This window comes from Macrosteles quadrilineatus, unplaced genomic scaffold, assembly GCF_028750875.1.
Source record: "Macrosteles quadrilineatus isolate MER2022 unplaced genomic scaffold, UCM_ALF_1.0 Scaffold_2__2_contigs__length_208266976, whole genome shotgun sequence".
NCBI classification, from domain to species: Eukaryota; Metazoa; Arthropoda; class Insecta; order Hemiptera; family Cicadellidae; genus Macrosteles; species Macrosteles quadrilineatus.
In genome coordinates this window covers 114,536,352-114,549,455 of record NW_026542595.1, presented here as the reverse complement: position 1 = coordinate 114,549,455, position 13,104 = coordinate 114,536,352, and the positions used below count along the sequence as shown (strand labels likewise).

Genomic DNA, 13,104 nt, shown 5'->3' with positions numbered 1-13,104 from the left:
CGGTTTGAAGAAATCTCCCAAAAATTTGAATGAAAAGTTAACTGAAATAATGACAAAAGAAGGTTTCTTAAGGTCAAATAGCGACTGCTGTCTGTACACAAGACTGACTGATGAAAATAAACTGTATGTATTACTGTATGTGGATGATATAATAATAGTGGGTTCCTGTGAAAATGAGATTTTGAAATTCCAATCAAAACTGAGTCATTATTTTAAAATGAAAGATATGGGTCAAGTTTCGGCTTACCTGGGAATAAAAATTGATCATGATTTGACAACCGGAGTAACCAAGTTGAATCAAACAGCTTATTTAAAACAAGTGCTACAAAAAATATGGATCCTAATCTTAAAATAAATTTGACCAATTCAGTGTGTGACAAAGTACTGGAACACAAGTGCTGTATACTAATATTTTGTTTGATGTTTGCAATGATTGGGACAAGACCTGATCTTTGCTATCCGATTTTGTTTCTAAGTCGCTTCCAAAGTAACGCAAGCGAAGAATTGTGGACTGCTTTAAAAAGAGTGTTACGATACGTCAAAGGTACAATAATTGACAAGAGTTTAACCTCCTAAAAGAATAAAAGTGGAAACATTATATTGGAAGGTTTTGCGGATGCTGATTGGGCAGGCGATTTAACTGATCGTAAATCTACATCTGGCTATTTGTTTCTACTATCTGACTGTGTTGTATGCTGGACATCAAAGAAGCAAGTTTCAGTGGCGTTATCTTCAACCGAAGCAGAATATATAACTCAATAACTCGTTTATTGAACCAAGTAGACACAATTACATGTATAGGTCAGGTCAAAATTGTGGTGTTATTAATTAACCATATGTTTTATATTTAAAAGACCAGATGAACTGATTATTTATTGTTATTATTTTACCTTTTGTTTTGAGATGAGTTGTTGAAATTACTAGATAAAATACTGTTCCAAAAATGTTCATTTTGATTAATTAGATAGTTTCTTCACATGGTGTCAGGTTGAAAGAAATATGGGAAGCCGAAATAAAAGAACATCTAAAAGAAATTTGAAGAAGGGAGATTACCTACAAAAGGAATTTGATCTTGAATCTAGTGAAGATGAGTCCAAGCCTAGGAATCAAGTTTGTTCAAAGAACGGTGTAAGAGATAAAACCTCAACTGAAGCTTCGAGGGTTACTACAGTTTCAGGTATGCAGACTCAAATTTCTCCACCAGAAGCTTTTGATTTTCAAAATCCTGCCTTATGGCCTCGTTAGATGAAAAGGTTTGAGAGGTATAGGATTGCTTCAGAGCTTTGCTTCAAGCCTGACAGTCAACAAATTAGTATGCTCTTGTATATTCTAGGCGACAAAGGTGAGGACCTTTTCCGTACTTTTGGTATTTTTGATGAGAATAATCTTCAGTATGAAGAAGTTGTTAAAAGTTTCAGTGATTTCTTAAAAGTCAATTGTAACATTGTATATGAACATGCCAAGTTTCTTAAGAGAAGACAAGGGGCCGATGAAACAGTAGATTCTTTTATAAATGACCTTCATAAATTAGCTGAAACGTGTGAATTCGGAAATTTAAAGGAAGAGCTGTTACGAGATTTGATTGCAATTGGAGTCAATAATCCAAAACTTTCAGAGACTCTACAAATGGACGATTCACTAACTTTAAGGAAGGCTATCAACAAAGTTCGGCAATCCGAGTCTATTTTGAAACAGCAAAATGTAGTAAGAGATCGAGTACGCGACATATCAAATTCAATTAGTAGTCAAGATGAGGTAGTAGGAGCCGTTAGCAGTAAAGTAGGCTCTTTCAGAAACAAGTTGAGATGTAACAAATGTAACCTATATCATAAGTATAGGGAGTACCCAGCACATAAAGTTGAGTGTTTTAGATGTGGCGAGAAGGGACATTTTGCTAGGTGTTGTATAAAACAAGGACAGAAAACAATACGGGAAGTTGAGGACAACAACGGAAATGACACTTCAAATTTTTGTTTGGGTGAAATTCAGGTAATGAAGTACGGCAAAGAATGCCCTGTAGTTGAAATAGAAATCAATGAACATAAAGTTTGGTTTAAAATGGATACAGGGGCCGATGTATCAGTCATTGGAGAACATCAGGCTCGATCCCTCGATCTCCAATTACAAGGTTGTGATCGTGTATTGTATGGCAGGCAAAAATAGGCTCAACATTCTGGGAGTAGCTAAGGTTCTTCTTAAATATAATGACCGAGTACTATCAGAAGATTTGTACGTGCTAGGTAAACAAAATTCTCCGTTGCTAAGCCGAAATGCACTACTTAGTTTAGGTCTGATAACCTTTAATGTCAATTTAATTGATAAAGATGAAGTTGAACAGTTATGTCCAAAGGTGTTCAATGGGATGGGCAGTCTAAACAGTACATACAAGATTCGGACTGATGGCGGAACTCAATTCACATCACAAGAGTTCAAGGATTTTGCAAAAGAGTATGGGTTTGAAGCAACTACCACCAGCCCATACTTTCCTCAGGCAAACAGTGGTGCTGAGAACGCAGTGTCAATAGCTAATAGAATATTGTTGAAAAATAAAGATCCAAATCTAGGGTTATTATTTTTACCGCACAACAAAGCTAGAATCGGGACTGTCTCCAGCAGAGCTGCTTTATGGGAGAAAATTGAGGTCAAATCTTCCATCATTGAAAGATTTTGAAAAGGTCAATACTAATGATTTGATTGGTTTTCAACAAAACGACAAACGCATAAAAGAGAGAATGAAGAGGAATTTTGATAACAGGACACGAGCTAGTGAACTAAAACCTCTGGAAGAAGGGGATAAGGTCTGGATTACAGACCTGAAATGTAAAGGAGAAATCTTATCAAAATCAGATATTTATCCCCGATCATATTGGGTAACACTAAATAAGGAAGACGGCTTAGAAGAAATCTATGGCATCTAACACTATTGCCATTAGAAGAAAGAATACATATTGATCAGCCTAATACAATCCCTCATGCACCTGATCAACTAAACCACGACTCTTATCGAAGAAGTCAGAGAATCCTAAGAAGACCAAACCAATATGATTAAAAGAAGATGTGTGACAAAGAGAGATGTGGTGTTATTAATTAACCATATGTTTTATATTTAAAAGACCAGATGAACTGATTATTTATTGTTATTATTTTACCTTTTGTTTTGAGATGAGTTGTTGAAATTACTAGATAAAATACTGTTCCAAAAATGTTCATTTTGTTTAATTAGATAGTTTCTTCAAAAAAATAATATAATATGCATTGGAATTTAACTTAGAATAATAAAATTAACTTAAACAAACTATTTACAAATAATTCTGTCTAAAGGAAAATTAAGATTTTAGCCGTCAGTCAGGAAGTCACGGACGCTGTAGTAGCATTTATTTAATAGACAAGATTTTAACTTTCTTTTGAATTTCAGATGGTCTGACTCTGCCTTTAGATGCGTTGGAAGGTGGTTAAAGAGATTTACTGCATTGTAACGGAGATTCTTTTGAAAAAAGGTTTTACAGTGGACAGGGACTGGAAGATTATAAGAAGTTCTTAAATTGTAAGCATGGTTATGGGAATTATTGAACTTGTCGATGTTTTGTTTTAGGAATGACAAGGTTTTGTAGATGTAAAGTGATGGAAACGTTAAGATGTTTGCTGTTTGAAAAAATGGTTTGCAGGTTTGTCATCTTTTTAAAGAAAATATAGCTCTAATGGGCAATTAGGGCAGCTTCTGCAAACGGAATAGAAATAAGGTCCACTTATTCTCATACCCCCATATGGGCAAGGCATAGTTAAGATGTGAGAAAATAAGGCCATAATAGGTGAAAAGTAGGACATCAGATTTTGTCGAATTTGCGAGGGTGCGGATGGCAAATATTCCTGAACTAACTTTTTTTATTACGTAGTCAATATAATGGTAAAATTTTAACTTGTCGTCTAAAAAACTTTCATAAAAATTTAGTGCAACTAATGGGGTGGGCAGGATACTCATCTAGATAAAAGCTAAGCGATGAGGAAGAACGATCAGAAATGTGGAAATTAAGATGCGTTTTAAGGGAATTGACAGAGAGCAGATTGTCGTCAAACCACTGAGCTAAACTGTTATATTGCGCTTAGTTTGGCAATAACAGAATCCCAATGTCTCAAACATCTTCTAAAAGATCTAAATGTATCAACCAGTGAAGCTGTAACTATCCATGAAGATAATCAATCAGCAATAGCTGTTGCAGGAAGTCTAGAAAACAAAAGACTTAAACACATTGATGTCAAGTATCATTTTTTAAGGGAAGTTATCAAAAAGGGAAGTGTTGTTTTAAAGTGTATTAACTCTGAAAACCAATTGGCAGATATATTAACAAAAGGTCTGTGTAAACCAAAGTTCCAGACATTCAGAGATAAGATGAGCGTTCTACTGTTTGTAAGAAGACAATACATTTTTATATTGAGGGTGTTGAAGCAATATAAAAATATAATATATTCATCATGTATCCAAATATACCCTAACTCAATTATTTATTATTCTATGTTTAACTAAATACTGTTTCATGTTTATAAAATGTGTTATGTTGGCATAGCAACTTCCTAGTTGGAGTAAAACAAATATGCTTATTAAATCTCTGTAATGTTTGACGTCTATTCTGTACTCAATGTTCAAGAATAAAGTATTCTGATTCTGCTTATGAGTTATACAAGTATTTATGTGTTCTGTTTTAAAAGTTATAAAATAAAGTATTGTTTGTTTGAAAAGTCAAGTCTTATTATAAGGTCCACAGATTTAACCTCAACAGTTAGCCACTGATTAAATTATAGCGGCCATGATTAAATTATAGATTTGTATACAGAGCTTTGTATTCATATATGATTCAATAACAATACTCAAGCCAAACTAGTAAAAAACTTTAAAGTTAGCCACTCCATTTGACGGCCATGCTTTATTAATTTTTATAATTTGTATTTATATATGCTTCATGGAAAAAAATCAAGTCAAACTAGAATAAAACTTTAAAGTTAGCCACTCCATTTGACGGCCATGCTTTATTAATTTTTATAATTTGTATTAATTTATGCTTCATGGAAAAAAATCAAGTCAAACTAGTAAAAAACTTTAAAGTTAGCCACTCCACTGGGCAGTGGGCGGCCATGATCAAATTGTATACTTTGTACTTATAAACGCTTAATTGACAAAACTCAAGTCAAACTACAGTAGTACAAAACTTCAAGGATAGCCATTCCATAGGGCGGCCATGATTAAATTATAAATTTGTATACTTTGGTTATTATTACAATTGATCTCAACGTTTTAGATTTAGAATAATTAAGCAAACACAATAACAATTTTTAAGAAAATAAGACGAAGCACTTGTACATGTGATTTTCACAAGTTATTGTAAAAAATCTAGTTTCTGTGCCATTTACCTATTGTACCCAATGTCGACCTCTGAGCTAGTATAGACTAGACAGAGAGTCGTCTAGGGATTTGAACCTAAAACTTGAAAATTTGAAGTATAATAACATGTTTTTAAAAGTCAAAACAAAGTCAACTAATACTTAGCAATCATTGAAAAAGATACTAGGCCTACTGTAAAAGTAAGTTAGACTATAAAGGAAGACAAAATAAAACTAACTAGTTTTCATAATAAATTTATTTATTACAAACTGAAATAAACAGAAATTTCAACACATAATTCTACTGAAAACACGGTAAGGCAGGTCATCTCGTTTTCGATGCAATGCATATCAAATTTAGCCGAACATCGCCAAACTGACATAAACAGTTTTATGAACTTTACAATATATTCAACCACAGTGATTTTACGACTAACACTACCTTTGGTAATAGGTGGAAAAATGATAACTTATTTACAATAGAATGTCATTGATGGAGATGGGAAGGGTGAATATTTTGTATTGCTAACTTAACCTAGAAACTGCCCTAGGCCTGACTAGATCAATCAAATTTAAAAATTCAGTCACTTTTGAGAATTCAGGAGTAAATACTTTTTGTTACAGAAATGATGTACCGTTAGATAAACGTATCAAGTAAAGATTTAACAATTATTTTGACGAAAGAAATTTTAATCTGTAAATTTATTTTAAAGTTTTAAAACATTCAAGTGATCTTTTAAATCAACAAAGCTTTTACAGGCTCCAGAGCCATAAATAAATCATATGTGATAAATTATTTTTTATATATATTACTTTGATAATGTAGTTACAAACATAACTCTTGTCTAACCTAACTTAAAACGTATAAAAATGGTATCACTAAAGTAAAACTACAAAAACACACACCGATACACATGTTACGAATTTGCCAAATATATGTGTAAAATACTTTCAATTGTTTCACTAGTTAATAACTCCGTCACGTTTTGATCACCTTACGATAAAGCTTAAACGGTGTTGACTTTGAAAAGTGATAGCAAACGTAACAAAAGCCAACGTCCAACCACGGTTACATACATTTTCACAATTAACAAATCTCTTACTATGGTCCACTCTTAATATCATTGAACAAACAGTCTTGTTGGTGAACAAGCTCAATAACCAACAATAAATAAATTTGGTTGCAATGTTTCTTTCAACCAAAAAATAAAATAAAATAAATAGATAACTGAAGAAATGAAACTTTAACAACATAAAAAATACAAGAAAACTTTTGTTAAGATTTTGCGATTAAATCTTTGAAATAATCTCAGGTTTTCAACACACAAATTAATAAAATATAGAAACTAAACCGAAAATGTAAGGCAGGACTTCTAACTGGTTGAGATTGCCTATCAGTCTTTCCTCGGCCTACGTTTGCGAGGTGAGGGAGGTGCGTCACCACTGCCACCCGACGGTTCTTCTACAACCTCCTGCAATGAAGAAGTCAAGTAAGTACCAACTGAATGGATACTGGTGCAAGTATTATTTGCATGACAGTTAGTTAACACTTTCGCTACTGCAATAGTACGAAATTTTTCATTCACATGGACCAGCGACGAACATATGCGACGGCTAGTTACATTAAAATAGACTGCCGTCGCATATTTGTGTCGGGGTTCTAATTTTATTAAAATTCTTATATTTGTAACAGTCTATTTGAAGACACTGAATTCTCTGCAGTGGTCTATAGATATGTCTGACGCACAACTGCGTCGCTTGGTCTGTGGATATGATTGATGACGTCATATGATAGTTGGAAAAACTGGTCTTTACTTTTTTGCATCACTGTATATATGTATGCTGCATTATCCTATGTAGCTTTTATATTTGTTTAGTTATAAAATGTTCTTAAATAATCAGTTTTTTTTACTTACTTTCACCTCAAAACACAAACAAAAATGAACTGTCACATATATGCGACATTTGGGCTATTCCAAGAAAACTATGATAATTTATTGTCTTTGCAGTAAGACGGGGCGTCGCAAATATGCAACATTACAAAAGGTCACAAAAAATACGAGAATAAATTATTTACAAACAATGATTACAGCGTATTACAATGTAAATGATCACTGTTTTACAGGTTTTCGCCCGTGGTCTGTGTGTACTGTTCACCAAGTGACAGGTGGCGCATATATGGGACGCTCAGTAGCAAACGTGTTAAATCTAATACAAATTCAAAAGAATTCTCCAATGAGTATAATAATTGGGTCTAGATACCTTTTCTTCATGTTTCATGGGTTCACCTCAAGGTCCCTTTATTTACCTAAGGGTCGTAGCCCGGGAATGAAACACTGAAAACTTACCAAGGACAAACTTTATTTCCTAAACTAACATCAAAAATAATAGTAGTGTTAAGAACTGTGTAGCCTGAGATTTTTTTTAAATTTTTACAACCAATTATAAAAAAGGTTTGAAACCTCATTTTTTAATTTAAACGTATGATCTTACCTTAGCAATGTGATCCCCAAACACCTTAGACTATCCTTTATTTACAAATTAACCCCCTCCCCTTTCTGATCAAGTACCCTGATGTACTTAAAACACAAGCTTTCATTCGGTCAGAATAACAAGTTATTGTTCGACAAAACATCAGCCTATTCAACCATCAATGTCAAACCTTTATTCTTTATAATTTAAACTTTTAATTTATTACACATATTTTTTTAACATTTGTAGTAAAGACATTCTTGATAATATAAATTCATTATTTGATTACCGTACAAGGATTGACTGAAGATCTCTACCGACCTCCAGTCACAGCCTGAAGTAAAGACGGTGTTTCTCACACTTACACTATCTCGCCATGATTGGAGTTTGATCACTTTGAGAACTTAATTAACAGAAAATCCCTGTAATTGGTCAAGAAATATTTTTGTTTAAGGAGTAATTACCTCTTCAGAATCGTTGCTTTTCTGAGAACCTCCACCCTTTTTACTTTCTTGAGTAGTTTCTGCGGTATCCTCCTCCTTGCCTTCTGTCTCATCTACCATTTCTTCCATTTCGTCATCCGGAAGAAGCGCATCGGTTTTTTTCGCCTCAGCTCTTCTGGCGATTTCTTCTTTTTCCTATGGCAAAGAAAACCTTCAAGTAAAAAAAATAACTAATTCATGTAAGTCTTTAAATAGCAATTAGAACATTACGTTACTAGTTTGGAAAATATGTGTTTACTGGATGAGTGTGGTCATTCCCGCATGAGACAAAGTGGGGATTACGGGTGCGCAGTAAACACATTTTGGTTGAGTAACGTACAATATTTTTGGACAATACCGGTACTACCCTAAACTAACATAAAATTCTACAGATCTAGAATTTTGCAATCAAAACATTTTTATTGGATGTAGAGGAAGAAATCAAATTAAGTCAATCATTCCCTAACTAACCTCTATAAACAGTTGGATTTTATAATGGATTTGATACAGAAGTGAATCAGTTTCAATTTAATTTATGCATTAAATAAATTACACAAGATGTCATAATCTTAGAGAAATCTACAGCTCAAGAAAGTACTTGGCATTCTAGCCATTATTTTGCTCAGATATTTTATTAATTTCCTTCATAAAGTGAAGTTTACCAAAGCTAAATGTATTAAAAATGCAATTATTTATTTTAGTTGACAATTATTAAATGTCAAAAGACTATTTTGCCTAGAATACTTTACAAGAACTATTTTGGAAAGTTAAGGATTCATTAACTAAGGGTCAACAGCTACTACTCTACGGTACCTGTGAGGACGATCCACTACAACACAAGAAGACGACCAGTACGATGGGCAGACCAATGACGACAACGTAAACGGCCCACAGCCAGGGGTGCTCGTTAGTGTAGCGGAAGAAAGCTGTTACCACAGACTCCTACGAACAAACACTACCAATAAGCTACTACTACAGGGAAGGGGCTACACAACGTTGTGAACGTTGTAAAAAGCGTTGTGAACAAGTGTAGTGTCCAACGAGTTACAGATAAGTTTTCATCCAGGAGGAATTAAGGAAAACCACAACTTTAAAATAATCAAAGACACTATACGTAAACATTTGCTTTAATTATTTAAACCAAATGTAAAAAGTTATGTACAAAATGGGAAGCTGAAAGGATTTTTCTAAACACTGTTGGTAAAAAGGGTTTATAACAAGGGAATCACTCGGTTTTGCTTTACACTGGGATGTAAACTTTTACAGGGGTTAAGTCTGCGGTAATATGAGAAATACTTAACCTGAATCCATCTTTGCCAATTTATTTCTGAAGCACTACGTCAATGTGAATACCAGTCGTTAATGTGAAAACATAACTCACTACTTTATATACTACTGCCTGGATTTTAATTACTGGTGTTTAATCGATACTATTGGGATTCAACAATTTAAGTTTTTAACTTTTTTTCACAAAATACCTCTCGAGCACGTTTTCTGAGGTACCATACATAGACGATGATGGGAATGCTGCAGTAGAAGAAATAAATAGCCCACCATCCAGGTTTGTAGTTGATATGCTTCATGGTGCGAACCCACAAAGAATCCTACACAAAACTTCAGTGCAAATCTTTTGTTACAGACCTAAATCTTAAAATGTTCTTGCCTCGGTTTGTTCAGGTAGGAGGAGGGGGGGGGGGGGGGTTAAAAGAAAACAAATTTTTAGGTTGGATACAATGTGTACCTAATATGCAATTTGAGATATTATAAACCCTACAAAATAAATAAGAATACCCTTGGAACAAATTCAAAAGTTATATCCGACTACCACAGAGAAAACTTAATTAAAATTTATAATATACAGTACAAATTCTCTGGCTGTACAGTAGACACCTATTTACTCTACAAAATCCAATGTTCTGTGGCACTATGCAGGGTCGCTTATGTAAGGTCGCACAGCAATAAAAGTAAAGTCTGTCTAACTTGGTTTGACAGGGTGTCTACCAGTAAGCTATTTGAAAAATCTGACATTTCGGGGACATTTGGGGGCCGTATCTAAAAAATCAGTGACGTCGGACTAAGTAAATTTTTGTGAGTTCATTTTACATTTGCTGTTGGGGCAAAAAATATAAGTATAGTAAGACGGTTGAGTAAATTTTTGCGAGTTCATTTTATATTTGCTGTTGAGGTAAAAAATATAAGTATAGTAAGACAGTTCTATAAGTTACAAACAACTAGGCCTAGTATAAATTCAGCATTTTAATGTTATATAACTCATTTTCAAATGCAACACAACAAACATATTGTACGAGTCGACCATTGGATTTGAGATTGAATCTAACCACAGATTAAAACGTAGACATTTAATCCACCACAAAACTACACAGTTACTGTTGGAAGTTGGAAGGATTTTTAGCATTCATCTGCATTTGCCTTGCACAAAACGTAACTACAACCAAACACAGTGTTTCCGTTTCCACACGCATAAAACAAAAATTCCACTTACAGGTTCGAGAAAATCCCCGTCTATCCCGCTTTGTAATGAAAAATCCCGTTTAATCCCGCAAGACTTTAACGTACTGTCCAGGGTGATCAGTATGATGCAACATGTCTAAATATCTCCTAAAACCTTTCAACAATGCTGTGGTAGAATATTTTAAGCAATTGGTATCAGTTTTTATCTGGAAAGCGGTATAAAAAAGAAACTAGGTAATCGTAAGAGCAGATAGTCTCGTTTTCCCACATCCCGTTTTAATCCCGCATATGGTCTAAAAAGTCCTGTTTTAATGGAATAAAAATCCCAATGCAAACAAAATGGTGGCAGCGGTCAGATATTACAACACTAAGACTGAACATATAGAGAAAACAATCTTCTTTAAATTGTGTTAATGTTTATATATCCGTTACTACTTTCAATAAGTTTGAATTCATGAATATATTTTCATAAACGGTTTTTCTTTGATATCATAAAATTACGCCTAAATAAACTTATATCTAACTGGTTTTCTACCAAATAGGCGTGAAAAGTAATTTAGCCTAATTAAGTTTTGTTGATTGAAAAATTCGAGTTTTACAGTTACATAAAACTAATTCAAGGATGTAAGTGTTCTTTTTTTTAAAAAAATTTAATAAAAAAAATCAAGCGTCTGGAACCAATTTTTTATTTGAGTTATTTAACTTGGTTTACTAACATGGAATTGAGGTTACGGCTACAGTAGTAGTTAGCATTATTTGTACAATAATGTATAATGTATTTTTGTGCCGGTAAGTCGCTGGCTGGTTGCCTCTATAAGAGACATTGCAACAATAATTGTCATGCCACTGGTAAGTTACGGTAATACCATTCGTTTACATCAATAGCAAGACATGAGATCCTTTGTAGGCTATACATAAGAAACCCATAAAATAACCCATAATATAAATAACAAGTGTCTTATTATTGATAATCTCGTTGTAGTTAAGCATTCGAATCAAAAATGTTTTGATAAGTAAACAATACAACTCGAAAGCTTTTTGTGAACAATATTAGACATTTCATAATTTTATTTATATGAAACGTTATTTACATTAAACATGAATCAAGAATTAATTTTTTTTACATTAAAAAATTATGAATGACATTGCAGAATAGCTTTTTTTAACAAAGAAGTAAGTTATATAAAGTTTTTTTTTCAACTTTAAGTAGTTAGGCTATTACAAACAGCCTAATTTTAAATATAAGTAATACCTTTCATTGACCATTCCACACACAATTGTATTGTCTATTGGGAAATAAAGCTTTGATTTGATTTGATTTGTAGAAAATAATTAAACACATGTTGAAACAATCAAACACTAGAATTAATTGATACATATTTGTCTTTGGCAAAAGAAGAGCATTTTAAAATAATTATTCATTGCAAAATCAACATTCAGTATGTATACCTTTTTTCACAAAACAATCAATTAAATATCATTTCACCAGTTACACCAACAAATCATGAAAATTTTGTAACTTCAAACTTGTAACTTTACCAACAGGTTTTAGTTTGTCCAAATCCGACAGGTCTGTGCAATTCAATTTGGCAGTTTGAAATCAAGTTTACGTATTAGTTAAATATTATTTAAATGACTTGAAACTAATACATTAAATCTAATTAAATAATACATGGAATAAACTTACCCTAAAGCTTCTGCAATATTTTTTTATTCAGTAAGTTAAGATAATTATGCACTGTACATTAAAATTATTGTAAAAAACTCAGATTTTTTAAACTGCACTGTACTTTAAACCAAAATCTGTGAACTAATATTGACTATATAACAAATCTTCAATAATTATATTGGTCATAAGTCCCCACAACGGATTTAGTATTGTAAACTATGAACCAACAAATAAATCCTACTACTCAGAGAACTAGACACAGAATGGAAGAGTACAGAAGGGGTTTGGGGGAAGGGGAAAGGGGAAAGTGGGGAGGTATTGTAGTTGATCGGACATGAAAGAGATAAGGAATGCACCTGAAATCCAAGGTCTCTTTGTCTTTATTTCCTGTTTCCAACATATTTTCTATATTCAAGCTAGCTTCAATTCCTCTCCAAATAATATGTAGCCAAATAAATATATTTTTGTATTTTTCTTATTAATATTTTTTTGCATTTTCTTCCAATAAAATAAAATGTCACACCTTTCAATTGAAAGTGGATTCATTTATTTAGTTGGAACACACAAATGCAAATGCAGCATTCGTTCTTTGAATCTTTGAGAATTCATGACTTCTTAAAGTATTTTTGTAACTTA

The 13,104-nt window shown here is 32.9% G+C and overlaps 1 protein-coding gene across 2 annotated transcripts in view; it reads right to left on the bottom strand.

The window, feature by feature from the left end:
- Positions 1-5,615: 5,615 nt before the first annotated feature.
- LOC128986137 (calnexin-like) overlaps positions 5,616-13,104 on the bottom strand; it is a 33,529-nt gene continuing 26,040 nt past the window's right edge. Inside the window, exons 9-11 of one of the 2 annotated variants that reach the window (XM_054406304.1) lie at positions 9,806-9,931; positions 8,310-8,483; positions 5,616-6,845 (exon numbers count right to left, since the gene is read on the bottom strand). In XM_054406304.1, the coding sequence (XP_054262279.1) occupies positions 6,768-6,845; positions 8,310-8,483; positions 9,806-9,931 (378 nt within the window). In that variant the 3' untranslated portion in view covers positions 5,616-6,767. Of the gene's footprint in view, positions 6,846-8,309; positions 8,484-9,140; positions 9,270-9,805; positions 9,932-13,104 lie in introns of both variants that reach the window. The other variant, XM_054406303.1, reaches the window with a different exon arrangement.